The sequence below is a fragment of the Brachypodium distachyon genome, chromosome 1 (assembly GCF_000005505.3).
Source record: "Brachypodium distachyon strain Bd21 chromosome 1, Brachypodium_distachyon_v3.0, whole genome shotgun sequence".
Lineage (NCBI taxonomy): Eukaryota > Viridiplantae > Streptophyta > Magnoliopsida > Poales > Poaceae > Brachypodium > Brachypodium distachyon.
In genome coordinates this window covers 73,071,047-73,088,559 of record NC_016131.3, presented here as the reverse complement: position 1 = coordinate 73,088,559, position 17,513 = coordinate 73,071,047, and the positions used below count along the sequence as shown (strand labels likewise).

The window sequence follows — 17,513 nt, the reverse complement described above, 5'->3', positions numbered from 1 at the left end:
GGAATCATGTTCTCTAGAACTCAACACAAACTCGTTTCGTTTAAAATCTTTTTCTTTTGTGGCTTTAGCTTATCACCGCTCAATGTGCTCTCGCTCTCAGCTTCCGCCGTGCGCCGATACCCCAACCACGACAACACGTACGCGTGGCACCAAACGCATCTGAAGACTCAAGTAACGCAAACCAAAACGGACCTGTAATAGATTTCGTACGAGTTTTAAGTTGTTGGCCGTCCAGGGGTTTCTAGCGGCTCTTTTATTATTCCTCTGCAGAACATCTTGGGTGTGATCTGAACTACTCTGATTTCAATGAAAAAAAAAAACTAAAACGGACGGGGAGAGATTTCCCAAACCCAAAGCCCCGAACGCACGCGCAGACGCAGAGCTGCCGTGGTGGTCCCACCGGGAACATCGCATCCTCTCCCGCTGACGATCTGGATGGACACCGACAGACGGGACCCATATGCCAGTCGCACCACCCTTCGTCTCCCTCCTCTCAAGTCTCAACCCATCCATCCCCCTCTGCCAAGATCTCCGAAAAACAAAACCGGAATAAAAATCCCTCGACAAAAAAAAAGGTATCCGCCGTTCCAATCCTGTCCCGTCTTCCCCCCTGTTTCCGCGAGCAAAATCACCCGTCGCTCTCGCACTCGAGCGAGCTCGCTCGCTCGGCGGGCTGGCGTGACAGGCGGAGAGAGATGCGACGCCCGCTCCGCCTCCGCCACGCCCTTATAAAGCCCTCCCCTCCGCCCCACTGCTCCCGCCACTGAGCCGGTCTCCGCCGCCACTCCCGCTCGCCGCCCGCGGCCGTGAGGAGGAGATGACCGCGTGCTCCAGGGGCCTCGTGGCGCCGCCGTTCGATCTGGCCGCGCCATGGCCGCGACGGCCCGTGCGTGGCGCCGCGCGCGCGATCCGCTGCTGCTGCTACGCCCGGCTGGAGCCGCCGCGGAGCCGGCTCGCCACCAAGGCGGCCGCGGCGGCCTCCCCTGAGCGCGCCGAGGAGCGGCGCGCCGACGGGAACAAACCCGCCGCCGCCCGGGGCCGGCGGCGCGTCGGACTCACCGTCACGCCCTCACTCCCGTTCCCTTCCCCTCGGTACGTGCCCGCGGCGGCTCGCCCACTGCACTGAGCTTCTAGGATTTACATTACCATTTTTGTGTAGATACACTTATCTCAGGCCTCGCATTTGCAGGTTGCCACTTACAATCATGAGTCCTTTGTCTATACCAATGTCTGTATTATTATTTTCCTTTCTGTACAGTTTAACGTGCCTATGCTTTCGACAGAAGTTTCATGTAGTGTGGGGTTAAAGCATATGTTTCTGATGTTGCCGGAATGCTACTAGTGTTTGTGTAGGGAATGAGATTTTGATATAATTTCTTTTTGTTTACTAGTATAGTTCTAGAAGGCAGCCCAAGCAGCACGATTTCTATCCACGGTGCACGCCAAGAGGGCCGGCTCCTCAGTCCCGCGACACCCCGCCCAAGAGAGGTCGGTTCCTTGCTGACACTTTCAATTCTGGAATGTAATTCATAGAGAAATGCCTGTGTATTTGCAAATGAAACGCCCCCAACTTGTTGTACTTGAAATGTACCTTTTCTGCTTTGCTAAGGAAATGCATGTCTTTCTTTGGCACCTGCCTTATAGACACTGGTATTGCTAGTGAGAAGGAATGGGGAATCAACCTGCTGGATGAAGCAGTGAAGGAATCTGGGACAAATGAAGATGGAAGCACCTGGTATAGGGAGAGCGGAGAAGATGTTGGCGAGAATGGGTACCGTAGCCGCTGGGCTAGGATGGGAGGACAGACTCATGATGGTTCCGTTGAATGGAAAGAGACTGTATGTTCTTGTTGCTTTACTTATCATGATGTATCATATTCCATGTTGGCGAGTGATATCCCTTGGTAGCAAGTCGGTAGCTTTAATTTATTTGCTGTGAGGCTTGAGGCTTGTGTGTACGACACATCGTTCTTTAATTCCTTATGCATGTACCATTGTTACATAATTGCAAGAGTTCAGTTTAGGAAAAGAACAAGCAATTTCTAATGTATCCGTTGAGCATTCAAGCTGAACAGTAATGTTGCTTTTCTCTACACTCCTGTAGCATCACTCTGCTAGCATAGGAAAAATTTATAGGGTCTTGCAACTGGTCAGGTATTGTTCGGTGTTTCCAACTTGCACTCTACCAAATGCAACTTAAATTTTTTATGACAAATCCTCCCCCGACATGAAAAGCTAATTCTCCCAACATGTTTATTGATATTAGACAATAATCTATCTTGAAGAGCTTTACTCACCCACTCCCAGTGTTACTTATTGTGCTGCTCCTTGGCTTGTTTACACTTCAACCTAATCTGAGATTGCCTTGCCCATGGGGCACAAAACACTTCTTTGGCACTCCGATAAAGGTTGGCTGCCCTGTCCATGTAATACTTGCCAGTGATGTACCCAAGTAGCGCACTTTGCAATCATCCTACTGGAGAACCTTCTTGCGTTGTCTTTCCCTTGTCTTGCTAGTTATATACTAGTGTTAGCAATAGGCATTTCAGTCCAGTGGAAAATATTGTGTCCCAAGGCTGTAGCTCAAGTATGTATGGATTAGCACAGATAGTGAAGCATTCTATCATTCTTTGTCATTGAGAGTTGTTAACTGATCCTTAGGAGCTTATGATTTCTGCAATCATATTCATACCATTTAATGTGTTGTTAACATATCTCAATATTGTTACTCTATGTGGCAGTGGTGGGAGAAAAGTGATTGGACTGGATACAAGGAGCTAGGTACGTAATTACTCTTTATAATAGAGGCTCTGTTAAGACATATTTGCTTTTAAATTTTAGAGTGATGCATATTCTTTGTGGTTGTTAAATTATGTAAGGATTTAATTGGTTAGGCACTAATAAAGAAATTGTTCTGTGTTGACCGGCTTGATTTTTAAACTTTATATATTTATTATCACTATGGCTTGACTTCTTACACGATTCCAATGCCTTAGGTGCGGAGAAATCTGGGAAGAACGCGGAGGGTGACTCTTGGTGGGAAAAATGGAAAGAAGTTCTGCACCAAGACGAATGGAGGTGAATCCCGCTTAAGTAATACATAAAAGCTCTTGCACATTTAGTTACTTTAGTTGAAAGAGTTCCCTATGGCATTCCTTGTCGCTTTTTTTCTGATGGACAGCTAATTTGGAAACTCGTTGTTAACACCGTAGTTGTATTTACGATTATGCGGGCATAGAACTTAAGATAGCGATAATAGACGATTACTGCAACCACACAGGCCAGCTTTAACTTTTCTCCGACATGTCACCCAAGTGTCATGTGGATATCAAATCTACAAAGACTGGACTTCCTGAACAAGTTGCGGTATCCTTTTCTTACTTGTTTTGGCATCCTGTCTTAGCACACTCGTTTTCGTCCAATAGTCGAATGCTCTGTTTCTCCTTCCTCTCCAGCACACTTCCCATTTTCAGTTCAGATAGCACTTGGTAGTGGGCAAAGAGCTGGTTGGTGCGGTAGCTTCAAACCCTTAGCGTATTGCCTGGAACACCAAAACTGTCGAGTGTCACTATATCACTCTATTCATAATATTGATCACAGTAATGTACTGGAATGTTAAGATAATTACAGAGCCAACCAGCTATAAATATGAATCTGCAGTGTTTAACATTCTTAAATTCTGGAACGCAGCAATCTTGCAAGAATTGAGAGGAGTGCAGAGAAGCAAGCTAAATCCGGGGCAGAAAATGCTGGGTGGTATGAGAAGTGGTAAGAGTCACATTATGTTTTTGTTTAGGTCTGGTTGCAAATGTTGTGCAAACTGTTATTTTGATGTGTTAATTCTCTCTCACAGGTGGGAGAAATATGATGCCAAGGGCTGGACAGAAAAAGGTGCACATAAATATGGAAGGTTAAATGAGCAGTCCTGGTGGGAGAGGTGGGGTGAACATTATGATGGGCGTGGCTCGGTATTGAAATGGTGAGCCTCTTTAGCTTGACCTATGTTCCTGTAAAAGAACCACCTTTCCACCTGCATTAATGTTTTGTCTGAATTTATGTAATCAAGGGAGTATATTAGGTCTAATTTGTAGTTTACAATTTAAATTTGACTTCCATGAGATGGTTGATTTGTTATGGATGTACTTTGTCTGCTTGACTGAGCATGACCAAAACCTGCAGTACTTACCGATGTGCTTCATACAATGGAGATTGATAACTGTTGCATGGTATGGATGGTCTTACAGGACAGATAAGTGGGCAGAGACAGACTTAGGCACCAGATGGGGAGACAAATGGGAAGAGAAGTTCTTTGCTGGAATTGGTTCTCGACAAGGGGAGACATGGCATGCATCTATTGGTGGTGACCGTAAGTTCCATCACCATTAAACATGCGCAATGTGCATTTTGCTGATAGCATTGTTCTCTTCTGGATACCAGTCATTTACTCCCTCCGTTCCTAAATACTTGTCGTGGTTTTAGTGTTTGCACTAAAACCACGACAAGTATAATTTGCACTAAAACCACGACAAGTATTTAGGAACTGAGGAAGTACATGATAAAACATAGACATATCAATATCATGGGATTGTGTCATAGCTATATGCCGTTATTTTGCACCAAAATCTGTACTGCATTACAAAGGTCTTGTTCTGGAAAGTACTACACCAGAAAAAAAAAACTTTCTTCTGCAGTTTTGCCTAATCAGGCATGATAGTCTCTTCTCTTTGGTTGGCAATAAAAAAACTTTTCTCATTCCCTTCAGGTGTCCACTACTTTATTCAGGAGTATAGTTCTAAAGAAGGTTTCATCAATTAGCACCCCCTAACATGTATATACAGCCACGTCTGTTGTGTGTGTGACTTGTGTAGCTAGCTAAGGTGTTATCTGTCCTATTGACCAAAAAGTTCTTTTCACAACAGAAGTAGCACTTCCACTAACTACTTGAGTATCCCGTGGTTGACGTGTACATTACCAACTGAGATCCTTAATACTTTAGTTTATTCGAAATAACGCTGAATATTTTGTTCTCCAACATAAAGGTGCGTGTAGTATACACAGGAATCATTCTATTGGCATAGACAGCTAATTATCTTGTTTGAAACTTCCAGGCTGGTCAAGAACTTGGGGAGAAGAGCACTATGGCAATGGGTATGTTCCATCATGATTTTCTGACTTACATTTTTTATTTCAATGATACTTGGCATTAAGATCTGGACTGAAAACTCATCGCAAAAGGAAAGAACATCTGAACCTAGTAGTTCCCTAGTGAAACCCATTTTTATTGTATTACAGGAAAGTTCATAAATATGGGAAGAGCACAACCGGTGAGAGCTGGGATCTTGTTGTTGACGAGGAGACATGCTACGAGTAAGATCTTCTTTTCTTCAAAGCTGTATGCCAATTCCAGAACAGTTTCAGATAAGATCATCAGTAAAAATTCCTAAGGTCAAATCTCATAGATTTGTGCATTTTGTCTACTAGGGCCGAGCCTCACTATGGGTGGGCTGATGTGGTTGGAGATTCCACGCAACTGTTGTCGATACAACCTGTTGAAAGGCCACCTGGAGTATTCCCAACTATTGACTTCAGCTCTTCGCCCCAGCACACAGATGATCCACCCGGCACATTACCTTCTTCATCCATGTAGTGAGTTACATTTAGCAGTAGCGCGCGTTACAAGTGACCATTCTGTCCAGGCTCCCATTTTTTGCCTGCAAGTGAAACATTCTTTGTAGAAAAAAGGAGATCAAGCGCAGTCTCACTTTTCATTGGTTCCTTGATTCTTATGTCTTTCCCCTTCCGCTTTCTCTAACTGTTTTCTGACAAATTAGGTGAAATAAACGATAGACTGCTCGCAAAAAAATCAGTAATCATGAGGATCAGGTTGTTATGGGTGTCCCAACTGGTAAGGAGAAAGTTCTCAATCGTATGGACGCGTTCCGAGGTTTAGCTCGTGATGATGTACTGACGTGGACGCCACTGGAGACGTCGAGGTCACGGCGTTGCCATTTTCGTCGCATCCGGCTAGCTTAGCCAGCCAGTCAAATGGTCTTGGCCGCCCTCTGTTCAAACTTGGAAGCCCAGTCCCCATTGACCTGTTTGCAGACGGTTAGTCCTATCGTTTTCCCTGCTTTCTCTTTCGTGAGCATGGAAGTCCAGGTACCACGTCAAACGCGTTTTGGTCGAGTCGCGCTGGAGCGTCGTAAAATTGTGAAACAAAACAATCGTAGACGTAGGACATGGCGGGGTGCTGTAAAAACGTCTTGCAACATCTTTTTTTGACACGTGCAATGCAAAGGTTCACTCTTGTTTGTGTCTGTAGACTAATCATAGTGGGAGTAACAAAGGTGGTATTAAAATGCCAACTAAACAATTTTGGTGATGTGTCAGGTTATTAATGAGAAAAAAAAGAGTTGAAGTAACTATCATCACATCACATTTTTCAAGATACAATGAGTATATAAAACATGTTACCACAAATATGTTACGGCCATTATTAAAATAGTAACACGAACCAGCGACATACGCATGTAAGTGAGATGGATGATCCCGCAGTTGCGCAAATTTATCAGTTCCGAACCAAACTTAGTAAAAGAACGTGCGGCACAACTACTTAAGCCGTGCTCCGGAGGTGAGCTGCCGAGCAAGAGCATCCTCTTCCACCCGCGTCAACGCGGCAGTCAAACTCCACCCCGCATTCCCATTCCTCACCTCCAAGTTTCGCTTCTTCCACCTCCAAAGCCGCAATGATGGCGCTGCCGTCCCCACCGGCCAACCTCGCCGCGCCGGCCGCCGTCCTCCTCCTCCTCCTCTTCCTGGCCGGCACCGCCTCCGCGGCCAACTTCACCTGCGCCGCCCAAGGCAGCACCTGCCAGTCCGCCATCGGCTACGTGGCCCCCAACGCCACCACCTACGGCGAGCTCCTCGCCCGCTTCAACACCTCCACCCTGGCCGACCTCCTCGGCGCCAACAACCTCCCCGCCACGACCCCCTCCACCGCCCGCGTCCCCGCCAAGGCCACCGTCCGCATCCCCTTCCGCTGCCTCTGCGCCGCCGCCGGCAACGGCGCTAGCGTCGTCGGCCGGTCCGACCGCGTCCCCGTCTACACCGTCCAGCCTAACGACTGGATGGACGCCATCGCACGCAACGTGTTCGACGCTTTCGTCACCTTCCAGGAGATCGCCGACGCCAACAACATCCCCAAACCCGACCAGATTGGCGTCGGCCAGAAGCTCTGGATCCCGCTGCCCTGCAGCTGCGACCAGGTTTTGGGCTCCGACGTCTTGCACTACGCTCATACCGTCGCCGCCGGGGAGACCACCTCCGGGATGGCCGCCAAGTTCGGGGTGCTGGAGTCCACGCTGGTGACTCTCAATAAGATCGCCGACCCCAAGAACCTTCTCCAGGGCCAGATTCTTGATGTCCCGCTCCCTGGTAAGTACTACTCCTATACTTCTCCAAGAGTACTACTACTTGTTTTCCTCTTAATGTAACACACATATGCCTCAATTAATCAACACATGTAGTAGTAATTGGAACGTTTTTCTGGCAAGTACTCAGGTTATGGACTGAAATAAGTTTGTGATGCAGCTTGCCAGTAGACTGATACAGTAGTACTTCACCACAGTAGGAGTTAGGATGGGATAAACTAATGGGTTAATTATGGACTACTGCATGCATGACCTGGGGCAAGGGGAAACTGAGAAAAAGTAGTGCTCCATAGTTATATTTCGTTGTTTAATTATTTTAGCCTATGGAGCTTCAGAGTCAGTTCTGATTGAAAATAGGTAATCGAGAATGCAGTAATGATAAATTATTGCAAGATGCTACTAATTAGTACTCTATAAGATCTAGTGTGTACTACACCTCTTCAATGAACTTGAGCCATGGTCCTCTTGGGTGGAGCTTTATTCAAAATAGTCGATTGATGATGACTTGGTGAGTTGCACAAGATAAGATCGCTGCACACATGTTTCAGTTACTGAAGCTTTTAGAAATGTCGTTATATGTCCATCGTGTGTGCCAGGGCAGAATATTAAAAGTAAACAGCAAGAAAATGTATCTGTTGTGAAATTTGTTGAAGAAATAAGCTCCGAACCTTGAATTGCTGCTGCACTCTTTGGCCTTGTTTAATTGGTTGTTAGCTGTTGCTGTCTCCGGACAAACTGTCTGACTTTTGGTCACAGAACTATGATCCAGAAAGCTGACTCTGACTGCTCACACATTGTTGAAGATATTTAGATGGATCCTTTGACTACTACTCATATGGTCCATGAAAAAGCCACATATGAACATAAACGAAGTGATATTCTGAATCTGATATTAACTACTCGTGGAATTTGGTATTACTCAGTTTGCGCTTCGTCCATCAGCAGTACTTCGGCTGATCATAATCTGCTGCGCCTCCCGAATGGAGCTTATGCGCTCACAGCGCAGGACTGCATCCAGTGCAGCTGCAGTTCAAACACCTACCAGTAGGCTACTAAGCTCCCTTTTGCTTCCATATCTCCTGAGCTGTTTCTCAAGAAGTGACCTGGAAAATAATCATTTCTTTTCCATGCGACCAGGCTAAATTGCACCTCCACGCAAGGCAAGGGGTGCCCAGCAGTGCCGCCATGCAACGGAACACTGAAGCTTGGGCAAACAAACGGCACTGGTTGTGGATCCACGACGTGTGCTTACAGTGGTTATTCCAACAGCTCATCCCTCAGCATACAGACGACTCTTGTAAGCAACCAGACAACGGCTTGCCAGAGTAAGTAGAAACCTATAAACTTACTGTCCCTCTTAGGCTCTGAGTGGCTGGTTTATATGATTCAGTAGTTTGACATGTCTCTGATGGTTGGTATTGCAGACTCAGGATCTGAGAGGTCCGAGTTCTCGGGGTCCATGTGGATGATGGTAGCTATCTCCTTCCACATGGTGCTGATCTTGATCTGCTTCCTTTGATATTGAAGATGACAACTCTAGATGGTATATATATTTTGAAGAAAATTCCCAATAGCATATAAATTTCTCAACTGATGTGATTGTTGTTGTAACATAAATTTCGATGACCGGCTTATCGAGCTTTTTTGTTTCGACTATTCTTCTAGAGAATGAGTGGCACTTTGTATAGTTGCCTGAATAAAGCAATGATATATGTGTAACGTTTGCATCTCGAAATGCATTGTGCTCGTTAGATTCGATAGTTCCAATAAAAATCCCAAGAGCACACGGCTTCGTGACTCATACCTTCCTGTCACAAATGTCATTTCTTTCTTGTCTTTCACGAATTTCATTACGTCCAATCATGTTGCGCCCACCTTCCTTGATGGTACAATACTGATCAGGCTTTAGTTTACATGAGAATAATTGTTAGAAACGTCTAAACTCGAAAGCGCATGGAATGGTCTCCCTTTCTTGACTGTTCATTGGTACACTTTCTGTGTACTGCTTTTGAGCTGTTTTGGCATACAGGAGTTTCAAGGCATTTTATTTGTTTGGTGTGTAACGAGTACAGGGTACTGGCAATAGCTGGTAACAAGCAAATTGCCCATATCATGTAAAATTAAAGTAGTAGATGTTCTTTTTCTATAACAAGACCACAAGAGAAGAAGAAAGGGTAGAGGATGTTCTCATCTCGGCAAACGTACGTGATACGAGTCTGATGAAACTGCAGCTGTCATATGTTACAGCTTGCTTCTTCTGCCTTGCTTAGGCAGGCTTCCCATGGCCCTGGCCTTCTCCCTGAGAACATACTTCTGCGTCTTGCCGGTGGAAGTCTTGGGCAGCTCGTCGGCAAACACCACAGTCTTCGGCGCCATGTAGCGCGGCAGCCGAGCCCGGCAGAACTCAATAATGTCGTGCGCCGTCGTTGTCGCACTCGCTCCTTCCTTGAGCGTGACGAACGCGCACGGCGTCTCGCCCCAGTGATCATCCGGCCTGGCCACCACGGCGGCGTCAAGCACCGCCGGGTGGCCGAACAGCGCCGACTCCACTTCGATGGAGCTGATGTTCTCGCCGCCGGATATGATGATGTCCTTGGACCTGTCCTTGAGCTGGACGTACCCATCGGGGTGCCGCACGCCAAGGTCCCCCGTGCGCAGCCACCCGCCGCGCATGGCCTCCGCCGTGGCCGCCGCGTCCTTGTAGTACCCGCTCATCACCGTGTTTCCCCTGAGCATCACCTCGCCCACGGCGCGCCCGTCGGAAGGTACTGTCTCCATGGTCACCGGGTCCTTGATCTCCAGCCCGTCCAGCATCACGTGCGGCACGCCCTGGCGCGCCCTGATCCGGGCGCGCTCCGCAGCCGGCAGCGCGTCCCACTCGGGCTTCCACACGCACAGCGTCGCCGGGCCGTACGTCTCCGTGAGCCCGTACCCGTGAACCACGTCGAACCCGAGCTCGTCCATCTTGGCCAGCACGTGCGGCGGCGGGGGCGCGCCGCCCGTCGAGATGCGCACCCGCTTGCTCGCCAGCAACGGCGGCGTCTGCTCCGACGCCGGCGCGTTCACGATCATGCCGAGCACCGTGGGGGCGCCGCCCATGTTGGTCACCTTATGGCGCGCGATGTGGTCGAAGATGCCCTTGGGCGACATGCCGCTGGCGCTGCCGGGCATGCACACGCTGGTGCCGCCCTGCGCCGCCGTGGCCCAGACCATGCACCAGCCGTTGCAGTGGAACATGGGCACGGTCCAGAGGTAGACCGGCATGGCGCGCATCTCGTTGGCCAGCGCCGTGGCCAGCGAGTTGAGGTACGCGCCCCGGTGGCTGTACACCACGCCCTTGGGCCTCGACGTCGTCCCGGAAGTGTAGTTGAGCGAGATCGGGTCCAGCTCGTCCGCCGGCCACCTGATGCCGAACCCGCCCGGCGCGCTCCTCAGCAGCGCCTCGTACTCCGGCTCGGCCTCGCCGCCATCGGCGTTGCCGATGCCGATCGTGACGAGCAGGGGCGGCTTGTTCTTGTTGTTGTTGGATTCGGCGAGGAGAGCCAGGGCGTGGCGCGCGAGGGCGAGGAACTGGGACTCGACGAGGAACACCTTGGCGCCGGAGTGCTGCAGGAGGACGGACACCATGGCCGCGTCGTGCCGGGTGTTGAGCGTGCACAGCACGGCGCCGGCCATGGGAACGCTGAAGTGCAGCTCGTACATGGCAGGCGTGTTCGAGGCCAGAGCCGCCACCACGTCCCGGCGGCCGACGCCGAGGCGCGCGAGCGCTGAAGCGCCCGCGAGACACCGCTCCCGGGTTTGACGCCACGAGTACTCCTTCTCGCCGAAGACGACGGCGGTGCGCGCCCCGTACACGAGCGCGGCGCGCTCCAGGAAGCTCAGGGGCGTCAGAGGAGCGTGGTTCGCGGCGCACCTCACCGTGCCTTCCATGGCGAAGTGGGATCTCCCGGCCAAGGGGTTCTTGATCGGGGCTAAGGATGACAGGTAGACTGATTATTCATCAGATTAGTCCAGTATAGACCGTAGTGTGTAGCATGGAACATATGCTCCGTACTACAGTACAAATTGATCAAGAGAGTGAGGCATCTTTGGCGATTAGATCAAGAAAGAGCGCACTAAATTAAGTGCCAAGTATAGTCGGCAATCTTTCTTTTTCCTCTACTCTCCATGTGTTCAATTATCACTAATTATAGTATTGCTAGTAGATTGAAACAAGCACAGCATCCCAGTGGGATCCTTTTTCCAGTGATTGAAAACTGCCTTGTGCAGTTTGGTTTGTGCCAAGCGACAAGAGCGTTGATCGAGACTGAAACAGTATTCCGGGCCATTTTTTTTTTGGAAAATAAAGCGGGCCAGGCTTTACAAATGAAGCCCAAACATCGAGCGAGGTGGTGTTGCAAAAACAGCCCATCGATTAGCGCCGTTGTTTCGAAGCTACTTGCAAGAAATGCAGCGTCATTGCGCTGACGAACGCTGCAGGCAATTGCAAGTGTTTTGCCTGTTAGGACGCCAGGCAAAGTGACATACATCACACGACAACATCGCAATCTCTGCGAAAGCGTTGTGCAATCATACAACAATGTTCCTTCCAACAAGGAAAACAAAGTTTACAGTTTGCTGTTTCCCGTCTTTGTCAGGCTGCCCATTGCCCGGGCCTTCTCCCGGAGGACAAACTTTTGGGTCTTACCTGTCGATGTCTTGGGCAAATCTTCGAACACCACCGTCTTGGGCGCCATGTAGTGCGGCAACCTCTCCCTGCAGAAGCCTATGATTTCTGCTTCCGTGGCATTGGCACCGTCCTTCAGCTTGACGAAGGCGCATGGCGTCTCCCCCCAATGGTCGTCCGGCCTCGCCACGACTGCCGCCTCGAGTACCGCCGGGTGGCTGAAGATCATCGACTCCACCTCAATCGAGCTGATGTTCTCACCCCCCGATATGATGATGTCCTTGGCCCTGTCTTTGAGCTCGATGTACCCGTCCGGGTGCCGCACGGCAAGGTCACCGGTGTGCAACCACCCGCCGGCCATGGATTCCTTGGTCGCGTTGATGTCCTTGTAGTAGCCGCTCATGATGGTATTGCCACGAAACATCACCTCGCCCACCGTTTGGCCGTCGTGGGGTACGCTCTTCATGGTGTCCGGGCTTTTGACGTCGACGTCTTGCATACCGATGTGATTTACCCCTTGTCGTGCCTTCAACTGAGCACGCTCCCCAGCCGGCAACACGTCCCACTCCGGCATCCACGTGCAGGCGGTGGTTGGACCGTGCGTCTCTGTGAGGCCATAGACATGGTGCACTATGAAGCCGAGATCCTCCATCCCGTTCAGGACGTGGGGTGGAGGCGGTGCCCCGCCTGTCATGACGCTCACCGTCCCCGGCAGCGGCTTTCGGTCCGCTATCACCGCGTTGATGATCATGTTGAGCACTGTCGGTGCGCCGCCCATATGCGTCACCCTGTGCCGTGCGATGTTGTCGAAGATGACCTTGGCCGTGAAGTGGTGCAGGCAGATGTTGGTGCCGCCCTGCATGGCGACGCCCCACGGCAGGTGCCAGCCATTGCAGTGGAACATCGGCACGGTCCACAGGTACGTCGGCATGGTGGTGATGTTGTAGGCGAGTACCGTTGCGATGGTGTTGAGGTAGGTGGCCCGGTGGTTGTAGATCACACCCTTGGGCCGCGACGTCGTGCCAGACGTGTAGTTGAGCGCGATCGGGTCAAGCTCGTTCAGGGGCCACCGGATATCGAACCCAGAAGGGGCGTTCTTGATGAGAACCTCGTACTCATTTCCCCGACGGTCAGAGTCACCGGAGTCGGCATCATCTGAGATGGTTACAAGGATTGGAAGGCTGGCAGCGCCTGATTGATCGGCAAGGCGCCTCAGCGCCGCTTTCCCGACGCCGAGGAGGCTCGAATCGACGAAGAACACCTTGGCGCCAGAGTGCTTCAGCAAGGCGGACACCATGGCTGCATCGTGCCTCGTGTTGAATGTGCAGAGGACAGCGCCAGCCATGGGAACGGCAAAGTGTAGCTCATACATTGCCGGCACGTTCGGGCAGAGAACAGCAACCTGCACGCACATCAGCGGTGTCAGTGTGATTAGAAAATCCCATCTTCTACACTACTCTTTTCTCATCTTTTGCACTCCATTTCCGTTCTTTTTAATCTAGCTTGGACCCCCATTCCGTAGAATGCACATGGACCTCCGAAAAATAAATGATTTGCACTCATGATTGACAACCTTGCCCAACTACCCCTTGTGCCCACTGCCCATGCCTAAGGCTTATTTGCATGACAGTCTCATTAGAAAGCGTCAGTGTCAAGCTGCAAGAAATTAATCACAGCAGGGTCCGTACGTTCCATCAATTGAGAACTACAACTAAATGATAGAAACAGCTAACACTGACGGACTAGTACGTACTTGCACTATCATTTCGACCATTCTCTCTTGTAAATACAGTCACAGACACAGACGGACAAAACAAGCAAGAAACGAAACAGTAGGTGAAAGATACATGGAAGCAGAAGCAGGTGACAGCAACAGAGTGGATTAACTCACCACATCGCCGCGGTTGACGCCGAAGCGTGTGGCGAGCGAGGAGGCCACGCGGACGCACCGGCCGCGGACCTCCTTCCACGTCCACTGCCTTCGCCGCGCCTCCTCCCCGTAGACCACGGCGGCGCGGTCGCCGTAGACGGCCGCGGCGCGCTCGATGAAGCTGATCGGCGTCAGCGGCACGTAGTTGGCCGCGCAGCGCACCGTGCCGGCGTCCATGTCCAGAACCTCCAACTCCGCCTCCGCCTCTGCTTCCCTTCCAACAAGGCTGGAGTAGAGAGACACGAAGCCAAGGAGGGGAGAAGAATAAGAAGTAGGCGATGACGATGAGGAAGCGCGAGGGAGGCATGGTGGCAGCGAAGTAAACGGGCGCGCTCTGGCGAGATTGGGACCGGGAATTGAATAATCCAAGTGGGGATTAGAATAATAATCCGGCGTTGATCCGATGCTGCTGCTGGTGATTCTGCTGACGCTGCGGGGGATTAGTTTACGGAGCAGACGGGCCGCGGCGGCTCTCATGGTGCCTCCTGTGACAGTGAGTGCGTGAAGCTCGGCTTGAGAGATATTCCTGGTCTGGTGGTATACGTACACCGGTGGATTGATCGAACACGGAGTCGATCACAGGGGTTGGTTCTATCGAAATCCGAACCCCAAGGGCACGCAAGCAAGGAAAGGAACCAAGCTTCTGTCATGTGATTTTTGACGTGCCGGCTAACGCTGGAGGACTCGCAGTGGATGACTGAGCTCTGACGGGACGTTCATACTCTTTTTTCCCCTCCTCTTTGGATCAGCAAGGAAAAGACAAGCGTCGATAGCATGCGTGTGATGTGAGGTTATCGCTTGATTAGTTTTCGTGACGTTCTCCGGCCCCGATAATGATCTGATCTTGACACATTGTCTGATTTAGTCTTCTTGGTAAGTACACGACATTACCTGGACAGAGGGAATTCTTGAAAACGTAGTTATCTGTGTTTTTTTTTTTTGAGGAAACGAGATAGAATTACGGGAATTATACCATTGTTGGCAAACTGAAAAACGGACAAATATTGATTAGAAAATCCGTTGTGCAAACATACACCGAAATGTTCCATTAAAAAAAAACTTACAGCTTGCAACTGTTAGTCTTTGTTAGGCTGCCCGTAACCCTGGCCCTCTCACCGAGAACAAACTTCTGTGTCTTCCCCGTCGAAGTCTTGGGCAGATCCTCGAACACCACCGTCTTCGGCGCCATGTAATGTGGCAGCCTGTCCCTGCAGAAGCCTATGATCTCTGCTTCGGTGACACTGGTGCCATTCTTCAACTTGACGAAGGCGCATGGTGTCTCCCCCCAGTGGTCGTCCGGCCTCGCCACGACCGACGCCTCGAGCACCGCTGGGTGGTTGGAGATCACCGACTCCACCACTGTCGAGCTGATGTTCTCTCCACCCGATATGATGATGTCCTTGGCCCTATCCTTGATCTGGATGCAACCGTCCGGCTGCCGCACGGCTAGGTCGCCGGTATGCAGCCACCCGCCGGCCATTGATTCCTTGGTCGCGTCAATGTCTTTGTAGTATCCGCTCATGATGGTGTTGCCGCGAAACATCACCTCACCCACTGTTTGCCCGTCGTAGGGCTGGCTCTCCATGGTTTTCGAGTTCTTGACGTCGATGTCTTGTATCGCGATGTGCTGAAACCCCTGTCGTGCCTTCAAGAGAGCGCGCTCATGGGCCGGCAATGCATCCCACTCCGGCATCCATGTGCGGACGGTGGCTGCACCACATGTCTCCGTGAGGCCATAGACATGGTACACTACGAAGCCGAGATCCTCCATCTCATTGAAGACGCGGGGTGGAGGTGGTGCGCCACCTGTCATGACGCGTAGTCCCCGGGAGCGGCTTCCGGTCCCCGGTCGGTGCACTGATGATCATGTTGAGCACCGTCGGAGCGCCACCCATGTGCGACACCCTGTGTCGTGCAATGTTATTAAAGATGACCTTGGCCGTGAAGTGATGTAGGCAGATGTTGGTGCCCCCTTGCATGGCGACACCCCACGGCAGATTCCACCCATTGCCATGGAACATCGGAACGGTCCATAGGTACGTCAGCATGGTGGTGATGTCATACGCCAGGACCGTCGCGATGGTGTTGAGGTAGGCGCCCCGATGATTGTAGATCACACCCTTTGGCCGCGACGTCGTGCCGGACGTGTAGTTGAGCGTGATCGGGTCCGGTTCGTTCACCGGCCACCGGATATCGAACCCCGAAGGGGCGTACTTGATGAGATCCTCATATTCGTAGTCACGACGGCTGGAGTCACCAGCATTGGTTTCGTCTGAGATGGTTACGAGGACCGGAAGGCTGGTGGTGCCTAATTGATCGGTGATGCGCCTCAACGCGCCTTTGGCGACGTCAAGGAGGCTTGACTCAACAAAAAACACCTTGGAGCCGGAGTGCTTTAGCAAAGCAGACACCATGGCCGCGTCGTGCCTCGTGTTGAGAGTGCAGAGGACCGCGCCGGCCATGGGCACTGCGAAGTGTAGCTCGTACATCGCCGGCACGTTCGGGCTGAGAACAGCAACCTGCACACCAGTGTTGTGATTAGGGACACATTTGCTTTAGAATCTACGGGTTTTCTTCAGCAAATCTCATCTTGTACACTATTCTTAGCTTTTCAGTTGTACTCCTTCCGTATTGGGGATATGACGAAGATCAATAATTGCTGCTCCCATTAATTTTTGACTAATTTCTCTTTAGACGCAGGTTGTACTAGTACTACAAAACAAGCAGCACCAAAGGCAACTCACCACATCGCGGCGGTTGACACCGAGCCGGGTGGCGAGCGCGGCGGCCACGCGGACGCACCGGTCGCGGGCCTCCTTCCACGTGTGCCTCGCGTCTCCCCGTAGACCCACGGCGGTGCGGCCGCCGTAGACGGCCGCGGCGCGCTCGATGAAGCTGAGCGGCGTCAGCGGCGCGTAGTTGGCCGCGCACGGCACCGTGCCGGCATCCTCCATGACCAAAGGTCGACAGAGATCGACGCGCGCGAATGCCGAGGGGGGGCGAGAAGAAGTAGAAGCAGCTAGGCGAGGAGGACGTACGCGCGCGCGCGCGGCAGGCCGGCTCCGGCACTGGCACCGGCATGGCTGGAAACTAAGTAGAGGCGCAGATGGCGAGATCAGGAAGAGGATCAGGATAATAACCCGAGTGGGAGGGAGTAGAATAATGGCCGCGCTGATCCAATGCTGCTGCTGTCTGCTGACGCTGTGGTGGGATTATTTTACGGAGCAGGTGGGTATCGCGGCTCTCATGGCCTGCGATTCCGCCGAGAGGGATTTGGTCCATGGATCACGGGATCACGGAATCGCAGCTTGCTGCGTGCTCACGCTTTGGAGATTGCAAAACCCAAGGCCAAGGTTGAAGCCGGAAGCGCGGCAGGACAGACGCACACACCACGTCATCGCCCAGGAGGGCATTCAAAGGTAAGGAGTAGCTTTAAAGATGACAGTCTAATGGCATGACTAGGAGCACAAGAAGAGCAAGAACATGCA

General features: G+C 51.2%; 3 protein-coding genes and 1 pseudogene across 3 annotated transcripts; 1 reads left to right on the top strand and 3 right to left on the bottom strand.

The window, feature by feature from the left end:
* The first annotated feature begins 559 nt into the window (after positions 1-559).
* LOC100823512 lies at positions 560-9,230 on the top strand. Its single transcript, XM_003558834.4, has 15 exons — positions 560-1,092; positions 1,397-1,488; positions 1,645-1,838; positions 2,741-2,780; positions 2,996-3,077; positions 3,690-3,767; positions 3,853-3,978; positions 4,244-4,365; positions 5,108-5,147; positions 5,292-5,366; positions 5,481-5,577; positions 6,842-7,433; positions 8,353-8,473; positions 8,567-8,754; positions 8,854-9,230. The coding sequence occupies exons 1-15, from the start codon at positions 818-820 to the stop codon at positions 8,946-8,948; spliced, it is 2,217 nt and encodes a 738-aa protein (XP_003558882.2). The 5' UTR covers positions 560-817; the 3' UTR covers positions 8,949-9,230.
* A 215-nt stretch (positions 9,231-9,445) lies between these two features.
* Positions 9,446-11,603, bottom strand: LOC100822585 (probable acyl-activating enzyme 1, peroxisomal). The gene has a single exon (XM_003558831.4). It carries the CDS (start codon positions 11,357-11,359, stop codon positions 9,671-9,673), a length of 1,689 nt encoding a protein of 562 aa, XP_003558879.1. The 5' UTR covers positions 11,360-11,603; the 3' UTR covers positions 9,446-9,670.
* Positions 11,604-11,823: 220 nt separating this feature from the next.
* On the bottom strand, positions 11,824-14,828 carry LOC100827856 (probable acyl-activating enzyme 1, peroxisomal). The gene is made up of 2 exons (XM_003562082.4): positions 13,987-14,828; positions 11,824-13,497 (listed from the first exon to the last, which is right to left on the bottom strand). The coding sequence occupies exons 1-2, from the start codon at positions 14,500-14,502 to the stop codon at positions 12,037-12,039; spliced, it is 1,977 nt and encodes a 658-aa protein (XP_003562130.1). The 5' UTR covers positions 14,503-14,828; the 3' UTR covers positions 11,824-12,036.
* A 175-nt stretch (positions 14,829-15,003) lies between these two features.
* LOC100827552 lies at positions 15,004-17,480 on the bottom strand (annotated as a pseudogene).
* Between the last annotated feature and the right edge of the window lie 33 nt (positions 17,481-17,513).

Bases quoted from the DNA above. Each gene is read 5' to 3' on its own strand.
- LOC100823512 (XM_003558834.4), top strand. From the start codon at position 818: ATGACCGCGTGCTCCAGGGGCCTCGTGGCGCCGCCGTTCGATCTGGCC. The intron at 4,366-5,107 runs GTAAGTTCCATC...TGAAACTTCCAG, and splicing joins TGCATCTATTGGTGGTGACC to GCTGGTCAAGAACTTGGGGA. The intron at 5,578-6,841 runs ATTGACTTCAGC...TCCGCGGCCAAC, and splicing joins CACCTGGAGTATTCCCAACT to TTCACCTGCGCCGCCCAAGG.
- LOC100822585 (XM_003558831.4), bottom strand. From the start codon at position 11,359: ATGGAAGGCACGGTGAGGTGCGCCGCGAACCACGCTCCTCTGACGCCC.
- LOC100827856 (XM_003562082.4), bottom strand. From the start codon at position 14,502: ATGAGAGCCGCCGCGGCCCGTCTGCTCCGTAAACTAATCCCCCGCAGC. The intron at 13,498-13,986 runs GTGAGTTAATCC...ATGTGCGTGCAG, and splicing joins GCGTCAACCGCGGCGATGTG to GTTGCTGTTCTCTGCCCGAA.